This window comes from Salvelinus fontinalis, chromosome 10 (genome assembly GCF_029448725.1).
Source record: "Salvelinus fontinalis isolate EN_2023a chromosome 10, ASM2944872v1, whole genome shotgun sequence".
In the NCBI taxonomy this organism is placed as follows: domain Eukaryota; kingdom Metazoa; phylum Chordata; class Actinopteri; order Salmoniformes; family Salmonidae; genus Salvelinus; species Salvelinus fontinalis.
Genome location: NC_074674.1, coordinates 281,072 through 296,128, shown reverse-complemented (window position 1 = coordinate 296,128; position 15,057 = coordinate 281,072). Strand labels below are relative to the sequence as shown.

The 15,057-nt window shown below is 41.3% G+C and overlaps 1 protein-coding gene across 2 annotated transcripts in view; it reads left to right on the top strand.

Annotated features, from left to right (window-relative positions):
• Positions 1-14,832, top strand: part of LOC129863327 (fibrinogen C domain-containing protein 1-like) — a 256,911-nt gene extending 242,079 nt beyond the window's left edge. For both annotated transcript variants that reach the window (XM_055935219.1, XM_055935218.1), the window contains one exon: positions 343-14,832. In XM_055935219.1, coding sequence (XP_055791194.1) covers positions 343-605 — 263 coding nt within the window. In that variant the 3' untranslated portion in view covers positions 606-14,832. The remainder of the gene's footprint in view (positions 1-342) is intronic.
• Positions 14,833-15,057: the final 225 nt, after the last annotated feature.

Genomic DNA, 15,057 nt, shown 5'->3' with positions numbered 1-15,057 from the left:
TGCTGTCGGATGTAAGAGGGCTCTGGTGAAAGACATTGGTTTAGCCAGGAAAGACAAATCAAAGCACTGAAGATTTGGAATCAACTGTATTTCTCTCTAAAGCCTCTTCTATCGCTCAACCTCTCTTAATTATCTATTTCTCCTTTCTTGTCTTCCAATCTATCCCCTATTTCTCCTCTGTACACCCTTGTCCATTTCATTTGACTGTGTGGGTGGGTGTGTGTGCTTGTGCGTGCGTGCATTCGTGTATGTGCGTGCATGTTTGTGTAAATATGTTTGTACATGAATGCAACATGAATGTGTTCTCCACCCATCCAATCCCCCCCCCCCACCCCCACACAGGCGATGCTCTGCTAAAGCACAACGGAATGAAGTTCACCACCAAAGACAAGGACAACGACCACTCGGAGAACAACTGTGCCTCCTTCTACCACGGTGCCTGGTGGTACCGTAACTGCCACACGTCTAACCTGAACGGACAGTACCTCCGCGGGCAGCACACCTCCTATGCCGACGGCATCGAGTGGTCCACCTGGACCGGCTGGCAGTACTCCCTCAAGTTCTCCGAGATGAAGATACGGCCCTCTCGCGACGAGAGCAAATGAGAGAAAATGAGGGAATAAAAGAAGAAAAAGAGAGGAAAGGAATTTCAAGGAAGAAGGTGCTCATAAGAATAAATATAAAACCCCACACTCAAAAAGACAGCTATAGGCTGTAGTTCTTGTTCAGCTATTGTTTGCTGACTGACTAAAAGGACACCTTTGATTGATATACTACTATTGTCTACTTTTTTCTGTGGAACCCTCATCCCTTTCCCCTGCCCCGCCCCACTTGCTGTGCCCTCTGCTAATCCCTCGTCGCTCGCTGCGTACTAGTGTTGTGCTGAGGTTTTTCGTGCCCCCCCACCCCCATTATCCTTTATCACTAACATTAGGAGATTTCTTGCCAACGATTTTTGAGTGTTTCCTTCCTGACAACGACCACGCCGCAACACAAAATGAATCTGACTCACTCTTACTTCGCAGGAGTTTGGTGTCATCTTAATTGGGGAGAACAGGCCTGTGGTGAGGACTGGAACGGAGTCAGTGGAATGGTCTCAAAAACCACGTGTTTGATGCCATTCCATTTGCGCCATTCCAGCCATTATTATGAGCCGTTCTCCCCTCATCAGCCTCCACTGTCTTACTTACATCTCTCTTTCTCGCTCCATCTCCTTGCGTTATTTATATCTGGTCATCAATCAATTATCTGTCTTTTCTATCTGAGCCTTGACCTTGACCTCTCTCCTGTGATAGTTGCGCCCTGTAGCCAGTAGTACTATTCCCACAGTCCTTCCCTGCGTTGTTTCCAGTCAGCGAAGTGTGGCGTTACCGTGTGACCTTTGAACAAGTGGCTGAGTCAGAACAGGAGATGTGACATTACAGTTAGAACACACACGCACGCGCCCGCGCAAGCACGCACGCACACACACACACATACCAAAGCCTCTGTCCCCTGAAGCTACAGTATTACCATGACACAGCAAAACTCAGTCTGTCACCCAAAGGGACCTGGCTGTATTGGCCTTCCAGTCAGGAGACATGCTAAAATGGCACAACCCACAGTATCTCACCACCCACGGTACTGCTTAAGCATCCCTTTATTAAAGATATACTCTGGGAATGGTGTAGAGGGAACGGTTGAAATAGAAGGAGAGAGAGCTAGACGTATCAAACAGAGGGGTGAGAAGGGAATTACTAAATGAAAAGGGGAATAAGATAGACAGTGTGAGAAAAAAGAAGGAGGAGATCAAATAGAGGGCTGAGGGAGCGATCGACAGAGCGAGAGGGGGCGATGGATGGAGATCAAATGGAGGGGCGAGGGAGAAGGGTAAATGAGAGGGAGCAGATATCATTAATCTGACTGAGGCCATTAGGGAGCATATTGGGCACTTTGTCTGATCAGCTTGCCAGCTGATCACCAGCCAAGTTACCGCTACGACAGAGCCCCAGACGTTAACTCCTCAGTGTGTGTGTGGACGTGTTTAACTATTCTTGTGGGGACCAGAAGTCCCCACAAGAATAGTAAACGGAACATATTTGACCAACTGGGGACATTTTGTTAGTCTCTACAAGGGCAAGTGCTATTTATACGGGGTTTAGGGTTAAGGTTGGAATTAGTGTTAGGGTTAGAATTACGTTAAAGGTTAGGAGCTAGGGTTAGTTTTTGGGTTAGGAGCTAGAGTTAGGTTAAGTGTTAAGGTTAGGTTTTTGGGTTAAGGTTAGGGTTAGGGTTATGGTTAGGCTATTCGAGCTCCCAGACAGATACATAGCGTTATAAATGTGATAAGAGTTATCACGTTCCCATTGGTAGTAAGTGAATAGAGCAGGCAGCAGTATGAAAAAGCGAGGGAAGAGAGTGTGGGGAAGTTGCAAGGGGACCCTTGGGGCCAACAGAAGAAAGAAAGAAAGAGGTCCAGCCACCTTCCAGAGACAGGAGTGACATGACAAGAGAGTAAAATCTGTTTTTCATCTCTTCCTTTAGGAAAGTAAAGCATGTTTTAGCCTTTACCCCCACGGTCACAACATTAAATAGTCCCCTACTCCCCTGAGCATTTCAACTCTACGCCTGTGTTTTCGCAATCAGCTGTAACCGGTAGAACCTGTCTAACTCATTGATGTAACACATACACACGCAGCTACATACACACATTATGTCTCTCCTCCTTTATGTTCTGTTTCATCCATATCTCATGTAAGAAAATGTCCATCCCCCCTCTCCCCTCTCTGTTTCTCCGTCTCCCCTTTCTCCCCTTCTCCCCGTCTCCTGTAATGTTTTTTCTTCTGTAATCCACCCATGTCTAGCTGAATGTCTAGGTTTTCTGCTAGGTAGACGCAGGCTCTTTTCTTCTGGCTCTAGCAGAGAAACTGTTGATGTAAAATACAGTTTGCTGCTATCGACCGATCCCTCAACCTGGAATTTCTTTCTTAATAGCTCAAAAACGTGTCGTGAATGACGACAACAAAAAATATGTTTGTCTGTACAGTATTATAAAAAAGAAAAAAAACACATGAAGAGAAGTTTTGCTAATTGGTGGGGATGAAATTGTGCAATTCTGAATATTTTTTTAAATTTGGTGTATCAACAGTTTTTTTTCTCTTCATTTTTTGGTTTTGTTATGGATTTTCTTAGATGTACTGAAAGCTTTAAAGATGTGTGTAGATTTATTGTACAGTGTGTATGACTTTTAGAGCATGTCCAGTTGTTTTCATGCTATGCCAAAAGACAAAAGAGAACTCAAGCACACAGACTTTACACATCTTTACACAAGTCAAAAGAAGAAAAAAAAAACAAATCTAGAGCCGGTACTTCTCCTCATTTACCGGACTGGGCACCAGGGGAAGGGTGGCCAGCTGTACTTTTTGGGGAGGAGCAAGTGAGAAGAGGAGGGGCCTAGTAAAGCCCATGAGGACATATCCACTTTGATCAACAGCACAAATTAATCTTTACTGAAGTGATAACAATGGCACATCTGGTGGCTCTGCTTTCTCTGTTCGACATTGTGTTTTGGGACACCTTTGATCTATTCAGACATTTTGGCTCTACCGGACATACTGGTTCTATGGGATGCACCAGCTCTGGGGGACATGTTTGATCTGCCCTGGCTGCCAATGGACAAACAGGTATTACAGCCAGCATTGCTCCTCAGACACTGGATGGGCTGTGTGTTTTGGATGGGCTGGTGCTTGGATCCTTCTTCCGCTACAGGGCAGTCTATTGACTGCAGTATCGGCAGAGCCTCGGCTCTATGCAGCCAACCATCCACAAAAAACCTGCTCAGACTCAGTCAGAGTCAGTAATGCTCACTGTAATGTCAGCTCAGCTCTCCTGGAGTCCTGTGGGGGTAACACTGTGTCAGGACTCCGACCACATCTACAGTCTGCCTCTTCTACCGCTACCCAGCGCTGCAGCTAAACATCAAAGAACCAACTGTACGCACAGCAACCACGCGTTATCAACATTAATCGTGTTACCATGGAAACAGAATTACATGGGAGATTTCGATGTTTAACACTTGTGTCGGGTTAGAATTAATAGTGATTTAGACGTACTTTATGATTTCAAATGTGGTTGGTGGCGAATTGAAATGGTGAAACTTGTAAAGCTGAAGTTTAATGAGGTACTGGAATGAGTCAGACTGATGTCGTGATGAGACTGGCTGACTTGGATTACATGGATTCCTCTTTCTGGGTGTCTGACTGCGTTTAGACCTGCAGCTACATTTGCATATTTTCTTTCCACTAAATGGTCTTTTAACCGATCACATGAGATCTTTTCACATCAGCGTTTTTTCAGAGCTGATCCAATTGGCCAAAGGACCAATTAGTGAAAAAATATCAGAATTGGTCTGCCTATCTATACGCAGACTCTGTATGTGTGAGCTTGTGCGCTTCAGTGAGAGAGAGAGAGAGAGAGAGAGAGAGAGAGAGAGAGAGAGAGAGAGAGAGAGAGAGGAAGGGGGAGGAATTCATCAAAGTTAATGTGATGCTTATGTATAACTTGCCTCCCTACTATTTGTGTTGATAACAGAGTGATATTAATAAATCAACGATTAATTAATGTGATAACCAATTCCATAGAGTGGCTCACCCCCTTCAGGTCATGTGTTGAACTGCACTGCTCATTTTAACCCTCAACTCCACTCTCCCATGTACAATCTTCACTTGAGCATCAAATACTGCACATTATATGTTCTATCAATGTATTGTACACCCTACAGTCTTTTTTTCCAAACCCACCATTCCACCTAATTTCCTGTCTGCTGTTACAAGCACCAGCCACCTCCCTCCTCTCTGCTTAAAGGTGAACTGCATTCACTGATTCCGCATGTGTTTCTTCCGGTGCTCATTAAGGAATGCAGTTCCCATTACTGAAGCACAAACAAGAGTTGTCTTTGGTGTGTGGTTTAATGTGGGTGTTTCTTGGGAGTGTCTTTTAGTAAGGAGGTGGACAAAGATCACTGAAGCATTGATGCTTTCCAGGCAATTGTGTCATTACTCAAGGTTTTGATTAACATAGTGTACACTAGTGGCACCTGTTGGTCAAAATAATTTACAGCAGCCACATTATTATAGCTGACGTCCCACACACTGTAGCGAGTGTAGAGGGGAACCCTTTTGTCTTCTACTGAAAACAGCACCAAACCATCAGGTGGTTGTTCGATGAATCGAAGCTTCGGACGTCATTGATCACATGCTTCTGATAAAGTTATACGAGTAAAGTGTTAGCGATTTCAACAAACAAACAAGGGCAGCAGTTAGTAACTTAGTGATAGTGAGGTAAGCTAAGATAGCTTTGCTATGGCGAGAAGTGACTCACTATCTCAAGATGATCTACTAATTCAGTTTTATGTGTAGGTTAAATGTGCGCTGACCTTGTGTTTAACCAATCTGACAGCAGCTAGATAGCTAGCTTCTCTGGGATAGGTGGGACGGTAGCGTCCCACTTGGCCAAAATACAGAAAAAATGTAGGCCGCCAAATTCAAATCTATTACTATAAAAATCTATCTTTCATGAAATCACACATGAAAGACACCAAATTAAAGATACACATGTTGTGAATCCAGCCAACATCTGATTTCAAAAGGGATTTACGGGGAAAGCGCACCAAACAATTATTTTAGCTCAATACATAGCCACAGAAAAACACAGCCATTTTCCCAGCAAAAGATAGTAGTCACAAAAAGCAGAGACAGAGATAAAATTAATCAATAACCTTTGATGATCTTCATCAGATGACACTCATAGGACATCATGTTACACAATACATTTATGTTTTGTTCGATAATGTGCATATTTATATCCACAAATCTCAAATTACATTGGTGCCATGTTCAGAAATGCCTCCAAAGTATCCGGAGTAATTGCAGAGAGCCACGTCAAATAATAAAAATACTCATCATAAACTTTGATGAAAGATACATGTTTTACACAGAATTAAAGATACACTTGTTCTTAATGCAACCGCTGTGTCAGATTTAAAAAAAAAACTTTACGTAAAAAGCACACCATGCAATAATCTGAGACGGCGCTCAGATTTAACAACATTTCTCTGCCATGTTGGAGTCAACAGAAAAACGAAATTACATCATATATATTCCCTTACCTTTGATTATGTTCATCAGAATGCACTGCCAGGAATCCTAGTTCCACAATAAATCGTTGTTTTGTTCGATAATGTCCGTTACTTCTGTCCAATTAGCTACTTTTGCTAGCATGTGTAGTACACGTGTCCAAAATGCTCGCGCAGATGCAGGCAAACGTCGGACGAAAACTTCAAAAAGTTATATTACAAGTCGAATAAACTGGTCAAACTTAGTAGAGAATCAATCTTCAGGATGTTGTTATCATTTATATCCAATAAGGTTCCAACCGGAGAATTCTTTTCAGTCTCTATAAGTAATGGAACGCATGGCGATATCATGAGGAATGCGCATGACCAAGAACTGGCAATCTGCCAGACCGCTGACTCAAACACCTCCCATCCGGTCCCACATCACAGTATAGGCTTCATTTAGCGTTCTACAGACTGTTGACATCTAGTGGAAGCCGTAGGAAGTGCAAACAGATCCATATATTACAGAGAATTGAATAGGAGATGAGTTTAACAATGACCAGTCTCAGAATTCTCACTTCCTGTTTGGATTTTTTCTCAGGTTTTTGCCTGCCATATGAGTTCTGTTATACTCACAGACATCATTCAAACAGTTTTAGAAACTTCAGAGTGTTTTATATCCAATAGTATTAATAATATGTATATATTAGTATCTGGGCAAGCCAGCTGATGTTTCTCTGTCAAATCACAGTTTTGCCAAAATAGCAAGAAGTACCGGTGTCTGGAATGTGTTTCATGACATACTCGTTCTACAACACCTTGCTACGAAAGTAGCTTGCAACTGGAAGTTTTATCTCGTCACGTAAAGGCATGTTCCCATGGACACGATATCAACAACTGCGAGTTGAATGCCCTTGTCTTCAGTCAACTAAGTTGTCAACACAATATTCTATAAGATGCTAGTTTGGTCTCATCCCGTCTCTGTTTACTCCCGCTTTTAGATCTTTCCTAGGGGACAAATGCCAGAACTAATATCCCTACAGGTGTAGGCTACATGTGGACATTGCCCAAACAAGGCCTGCTTGAGTGTAGTTACATTTATCAACAAAAAATCGATGCCTGTGCTTGTGTTACAAAGACAAAACATGTTCTACTGCAAATAGGCTATCATATTGATATGCTTATAAAGACGGTATGCCTACACTTTACCGAGCAAAATAAAATAAGTTGTGTGTAGAGTACAACCACAGATAGAACAGCTACAGATGCAACTTCAGCTGCCCCAGAAATAGAATGGCATTCTATTATATTTAAATTGTCTAATCTAAGGACTTGGCTGTCTAACCACACCCTGACATTTACAGCTCTCTGGGTGAGATACTGTCTTCAAGTCTCCAGTGTGTGATGTAGTCCCTTCCATCTATATAATGTATTACAGGTTATGGACAGGTGCATGGGTTCACCAGGCAGAGATCAATAAATACAGGCAGATGTGAAACGCAGGAAGATGGCACTTTCCTCATACCATGGGTAGCCCACAGAGTAATATAAGAAGAGTGCAATTGCTGAATTTACGTAGATATTCCAAACAAAGTGTGTTTGATCACTTTCAAGCGTAACAGTTCCATGTAGAATGAACAATCATTCACATAATACTGTTGTTAAGGTTCTGAACAAACAAAGTCAAACAAATCACAGATGACTAGAAAAAGCTCAAACCAAGTGTATTCACCCACTGGGTCACACAGCTGCGAAGACAAAGACAGGATTACACAAGCACATATATTTATACCCTCCTACTAGGCCGAATCAACTTCTTGTACATCGAGTCAGCCAATACTATACTGTATGTGTGTGGGATAGGACTTCATCTGACCTGACCACTGGCAGAATTCCTTACTCCTCCCTAATCTATGACTGTCCTACCTTATTAGTGACTGAAACCAGACTGATGTCCTTTGCCTCCCTCCATAGGAGCCATGAGATTTGACAGTAACATGTTTGACAGAATGTAAACGTCATGCAATTCCCCTTGTCTCACTCAGTAACATTCCATACACCTAGGTTCTATCCACCCTCCATTGACCCCAACATATATATGAATTATTCATGTAAAGTAAGCAATGAGTTCTAGTATGGTAACATGACTAAGCATATTTCAGACTACAACCCAACACTGTAGAAGTAGTGTTCTGCTAATATAACAATGTGCAAGTATTATACTTGTTTTTCATCTTCTATTGTCATTTACAGCCTACACCAGATACTGTACCTATCACCATTTTGTCTGATAGTACATGTTAGTCAACATCCTTTCGTATGGTGTCTCATATACAGTGCCTTCGGGAAAGTTTTCAGACCCCTTGACTGTTTCCTCATTTTGTCACCTTACAGCCGTGTTCTAAAATAGATTTTAGACATTTTTGAAACTTTTGCAAATGTATTAAAAATAAAAAACAGTATTCAGACCCTTTGCTTTGAGACTCGAAATTGAGCTCAGGTGCATCCTGCTTCCAAAAATCATCTTTGAGATGTTTCTACAACTTGATTGGAGACTACCTGTGGAAAATGCAATTGATTGGACATGATTTGGAAAGAAACACACCTGTCTATATAAGGTCACACAGTTGACAATGCATGTCAGTGCAAAAACCAAGCCATGAGGTAGAAGGAGTTGTCCGTAGAGCTACAAGACAGGATTGTGTCGAGGCACATATTTGGGGAAGGGTACCAAAACAATTCTGCAGCATTGAAGGTCCCCAAGAACACAGTGGCCTCCATCATTCTTAAATTGAAGAAGTTTGGAACCACCAAGACTCTTCCTGGAGCTGGCCGCCTGGCCAAACTGAGCAATCGAGGGAGAAGGGCCTTGGTCCGGGAGGTGAACAAGAACCCAATGGTCACTCTGACAGAGCTCTAGAGTTCCTCTGTGGCGATATGAGAACCTTCCAGAAGGACAGCCGTTTCTGCAGCACTCCACCAATCAGCCCTTTATGGTGGAGTGGCCAGACGGTAGCCACTCCTCACTAAAAGGCACATGACAGCCCGCTTGGGGTTTGCCAAAAGGCACCTAAAGATTCTTAGACCATGAGCAACAAGATTCTCTGGTCTGATGAAACCAAAATTGAACTCTTTGGCCTCAATGCCAAGTGCCACGTTTGGAGGAAACCTGGCACCATCCCTACGGTCAAGCATGGTGGTGGCAACATCATGCTGTGGGGATGTTTTTCAGTGGCAGGGACTGGGAGACTAGTCAGGATTGAGGCAAAGATGAACAGAGCAAATTACAGAGAGATCCTCGATGAAAACCTGCTCCAGAGTGCTCAGGACCTCAGACTGGGCAAAGGTTCACATTCCAACAGGATAATGACCCTAAGCACACAGCCAAGACAACACAGGAGTGGCTTCAGGACAAGTCTCTGAATGTCCTTGAGTAGCTCAGCAAGAGCCTGGACAAAAATTTCTGGAGAGACCTGAAAATAGCTGTGCAGCGATACTCCCCATCCAACCTGACAAAGCTTGACAGGATCTGCAGAAAAGAATGGGAGAAACTCCCCAAATACAGATGTGCCAAGCTTATAGCGTCATATCCAAGAAGACGCAATGCTCTAATCGCTGCCAAAGGTCCTTCAACAAAGTACTGAGTAAAGGGTCTGAATACTTATGCAAATGTGTCATTTCCATTTTTCATTTTTTATAAATTTTCAAGCATTTCCAAAAAACTGTTTTTGTTTTGTCATTATGGGGTATTGTGTCTAGATTGATTAGGAACAAATAACTATTTTATCAGTTTTAGAATAAGGCTGTAATATAACAAAAATGTGAAAAAGTCAAGCGATCTGAATACTTTCCAAAGGCATTGCAAGACAATTCTCTGAGATGTTCCCCCACCACTCAATTCAATAATAACAAAATATGACGAAAAGTCATATACGTGTCTTGTATAACTTTATTGCTGAGTGCAAGGTCTCTCCCAATTCAGACATCTGTATCAACCTGTATTTTAGTCATGGGACTCCATGAGAAACCATATCTCCTGTTCTCCATCTATAGAAAAACAGGGTGGAGTTGATACACACAGCACCGGATACCTTATCAATGGTTGTAAGGTGATTTCCAGGACAGACAAGTGTTAGTATTCTGGCCTCTGACCAGATCAAATGTGAGATTGTTGCCTGGCCACGTACTGCCTAAGCCTTCTGCTCCTGATATGGTAGGGGGTTACCCACGTCACTGTTTAACAACAAATCCACCAGGTTTTGTAAGTAAGCTGTGAATTAAATTAAATATCATCACTCAACATAACGTAAAGCGCGGAAAATAACTTTTCTCTATTTTAGAAGTAATTATACTAATAGAGTGACCGTAAGTACAGAATAGATTCAGGATAGTGATGCTGAGCCTTTACTATTGTCGTGTTGAAAACAACTGGTAACTCCGAACTCAAAATTATCCTACTTCCGACTTCAGTGCGTTCAAGACAAGTGGGAACACGTCGGAATTCCAAGTCGGAAACGCGGCCATCTTTCTAGAGCTCCGACTTTCCAACCTGAAGATCACTGACCTCATGATTTTACCGTGTTTTTTTAAGAGTTCCCAGATGTCTTGAAAGCACCATACGCAACCAGCTATGCAACATTACAATGCTGAATGCTTGCTGAGATATAGCAAGTTAGCTAAAAAGACTGGTACTCAGGCTAGACAAGTCCCATCCTTTATTTTTGCCATAGGAAAATACACATAGTAAATTGGCCAATGTTACCTAGTGTTGATTTTTCAGTGTAACATTTCTAGTCTAAGAGTAAAATTAACACTCTGTGGTGTATAAGAACCCAGGTGTTGTTGTTAATAACCAGCATTGAGGGTGATGGTGTGGCTGTGTCAGTTTTACTGAGTGAAACGTTCCCATCAAAACCACGCCCATCATTATGATATTTCCCAGCATGCTTTATTGCAGCTCAATATTTTGGGGAGATTGTTTTTAAGATCTGTGTTTTTGCATGTACATTGATTGATTGATTAATCTTTTGCTACAAAAAGATAAATAACATAAATGGGTCTAAAATAGTCTAAGTTAATAAGTAACTAAGTTTAGTAGTCTAAGTTACTAAGCCAAGTTACTTAGATTTATTGCACCCGTTACTGAAATGATTGTTGAAGTTTAAATGACTTTAGGTAGTCTCCTTAATGCACTGTTCTTAATACCAACAGTCATTTTGAATGCAGGTTGTATGTGAATAAAAATTCCAACCATTGGCTGGGCTAACTCTGCCTGGATTCTAAATGGAATTACCCATCACTTCGCACACCAGCATAATGTCACTTGTAAACAAGGATGTTTCTAAACACCACTGTGTTAGGGTAGACATTGGCCATCAACGTAAGGCATTATGATATATGTAATGTTATTAAGAGTATAATATTAACAATACATTTCACCTACATTACGAATTTACTTGGTGAAGTGCACAGACCTGAAAATATAACGAATTCAACAACCATGTATGTCTTTGTCACTTACAAATATGGTCATGGGTGAAAACTCGAAAAGGCAATTGGGAAATGATATTGGAGACTTGGTTTAGTGGGGGCGTGGCTTTAGTTATTTTTGCCACCTGTGACTGAAAGTGTTGTACCAGTTGAAGTGGTCTGTGGTTATGTTAATTACTTTTTGAGTACACCTGCTGAAGGTCTATATAAGCATGTGCATAGATTTATAAATAGTTTTGCATTTCATTATTATGTTTTCAACCCAACATTGAGGGACTTTCTCAAGTTATATGGACCACTTGTTGTAATGGTTAAAAACACTGAGGTGTTATTGCATGAGACCATTTGGTGGAAACTATTGTATACACACTTCCTACTGTTAAAAATACAATTTAAGGCGTAAACTACATACAATCCTAGTGTAAAAAATACTAATTCAGGTGTTATTGCATAAAACAAAGTGTAACAGCCTCAGCTCTAAGCAGTAGTAATGTAACACTTAATAGTGTGGAACCGTAGAGACACTGGCCCAGTGTTAAATGTAACACTGTCTGTGTTGATTTAGAACTGGAAAATTTGTTTTTAAAATATATGCTACCGTTTAAAAGTTTGGGGTCACTTAAAAATGTCCTTGTTTTTAAAGAAAAACACATTTTTTTGTCCACAAAAATAATATCAAATTGATCAGAAATGCAGTGTAGACATTGTTAATGTTGTAAATGAACACTGCAGCTGGAAATGGCAGATTTTTCGTGGAATAGGCGTAACGAGGCCCATTATCAGCAACCATGACTCCTGTGTTCCAATGACACGTTGTGTTAGCTAATCCAAGTTGAGCATTTTAAAAGGCTAATTGATCATTAGAAAACCCTTTTGCATTTATGTTAGCACAGCTGAAAACTGTTGTTCTGATTACAGAAGCAATAAAACTGGCCTTCTTTAGACTAGTTGAGTATCTGGAGCATCAGCATTTATGGGTTCGATTACAGACTCAAAATGGCCAGAAACAAAGCAATTTCTTCTGAAACTCGTCAGTCTATTCTTGTTCTCAGAAATGAAGGCTAAGAAATTGCCAAGAAACTGAAGATCTCGTACAAGGCTGTGAACTACTCCCTTCATAGAACAGCGCAAACTGGTTCTAACCAGAATAGAAAGAGGAGTGGGAGGCCCCGGTGCACAACTGAGCAAGAGGACAAGTACATTAGAGTGTCTAGTTTGAGAAACAGACGCCTCACAAGTCCTCCACTGGCAGCTTCATTAAATAGTACCCGCAAAACACCAGTCTCAACGTCAACAGTGAAGAGGCAACTCCGGGATGCCTGCCTTCTAGGCAGAGTTGCAAAGAAAAAGCCATATCTCAGACTGGCCAATAAAAAGAAAAGATTAAGGTGGGCAAAAGAACACAGACACTAAACAGAGAAACTCTGCCTGCAAGCTGAAGGATGAGGACTTGTGAGGTGTCTGTTTCTCCAACTAGACACTCTAATGTCCTCTTGTTCAGTTGTCCACCGGGGCCTCCCACTCCTCTTTCTATTGTGGTTCGAGCCACTTTGCGCTGTTCTGTGAAGGAAGTAGTACATAGCGTTGTACAAGATCTTCAGTTTCTTGCCAATTTCTCACATGGAATAGCCTTCATTTCTCAGAACAAGAATGTTTCTGTCCATTTTGAGCATGTAATCGAACCCACAAATTCTGATGCTCCAGATACCCAACTAGTCTAAAGAAGGCCACTTTTATTGCTTCTTTAATCAAACAACTGTTTTCAGCTGTGCTTACATAATTGCAAAAGGGTTTTCTAATGATCAATTAACCTTTTAAAATTATAAACTTGGATTAGCTAACACAACATGCCATTGGAACACAGGAGTGATTGTTGCTGATAATGGGCCTCTGTACGCCTATGTAGATATTCCATAAAAAATCAGCCGTTTCCATCTACAATAGTCATTTACAACATTAACAATGTCTACACTGTATTTCTGATCAATTTGATGTTATATTAATGGACAAAAAAAATGTCAATTTATTTAAAAAACAAGGACATTTTTAAGTGACCCCAAACGTTTGAACTGTAGTGTACTTTTATAAGAAACGTTTAACACTAGTTGCAGACGAAGCAACAGAATACTAGCTAGCTACCCTTGCTCTTGATCATGACTCCCGTTCCATTATAGTAAAGGCAGAATGCCGCCATGGCCTGAGTTATCGAACGTAAGCATTGACCCAAACAACATGCATGTTCTCATAAAAGTAGCAAGCTACCTAACTTGCAAATCTGGGTTAGTTATCGATATCTTTGTCCGGGTTTATATGAATTGCCTAGCTAGCTAATGTTAGCTAGCATAGAGAGGTTCTTAGCTAGCCAGTTCGAGTTGAAACATAGACGATAGCTGGCTAAAGTTACATCCTATCAAACCTTGTCATCAGGTACAATGTTAACTATGCAAATCTTCCTCTATGACATTACATAACATTACACAATCTGGAGAGGCTATGTATTCAGCTAGTTACATCACAGTATAACAGTATCATAGCTAGCTAGTTAGCTACTCACCACACACCAGTCACAGCCATCACGTCGTACGTTTGTTGCATGTAATCCATTCCTTGCCATCTAGACATCATCATTGGCAAAAGCGGGCATGTAATCCATGCCCAACCCATCCATACATGTCATGATGCACTCACTTTCAAATCTCGTTTTGGACAAGACTGACTTAAGGACCAACATTATCCTATTTACACTTTGTTGTCAATTTTGACACTGTAATTCATGTTTTTGATTCATATCGGTGCCACATAGGCCATTTACAACCAGCGAAGTTGGTTCTAGAAGGCAGTTCTCCTTTACACTCAAGCACTATCTTGACTCCAGCATTATACACAGAAGTTGGGATCATTCAGAGTTATGCCTTTCTCCCACTCATTATCATCAGCATCAGCAGAGTACTGATCAATCCCCCCGTTCCCTCACGCTCCTCCATCTCACTCCTCCTTGTTTCCATTCCCCCTCCTTCTCACATGCTCTCCATATCCCCTAACCCCTCCATTTATCCCACCTCCTCCATCTCTCCAGTCACCAAACCCAACCTCCCTCGGCCCCAGGCTCCCTAGTCCCCGTCACAGAACCAACTCTGCTTTCATTTTTCTCTCTCGTGAATATAGATTGTTTTGTGGAATCTTGATACTGTGTTTTAATGTTCTTGTCAACATTTAATAAACATTCACATTTTATGAGTGGACAAGTTCTTCATGTTTCTATTATCTGTCTGTGTCTTGTGCATGAGTGTATACAGAGATGGGCAGTAGTTCTGTTACATGTGAAATATGTACTTGTATTACTTCAGTAATAGTTTTTTGTAATTTTAACTACACTGGGCGGAATTAATCTCCAATGTATTTTGTATTTTTTTTTTAATAATATCATTTTTTTTCTCCAAAAATACAAAATACTTTTCCATACCATTTTTTTA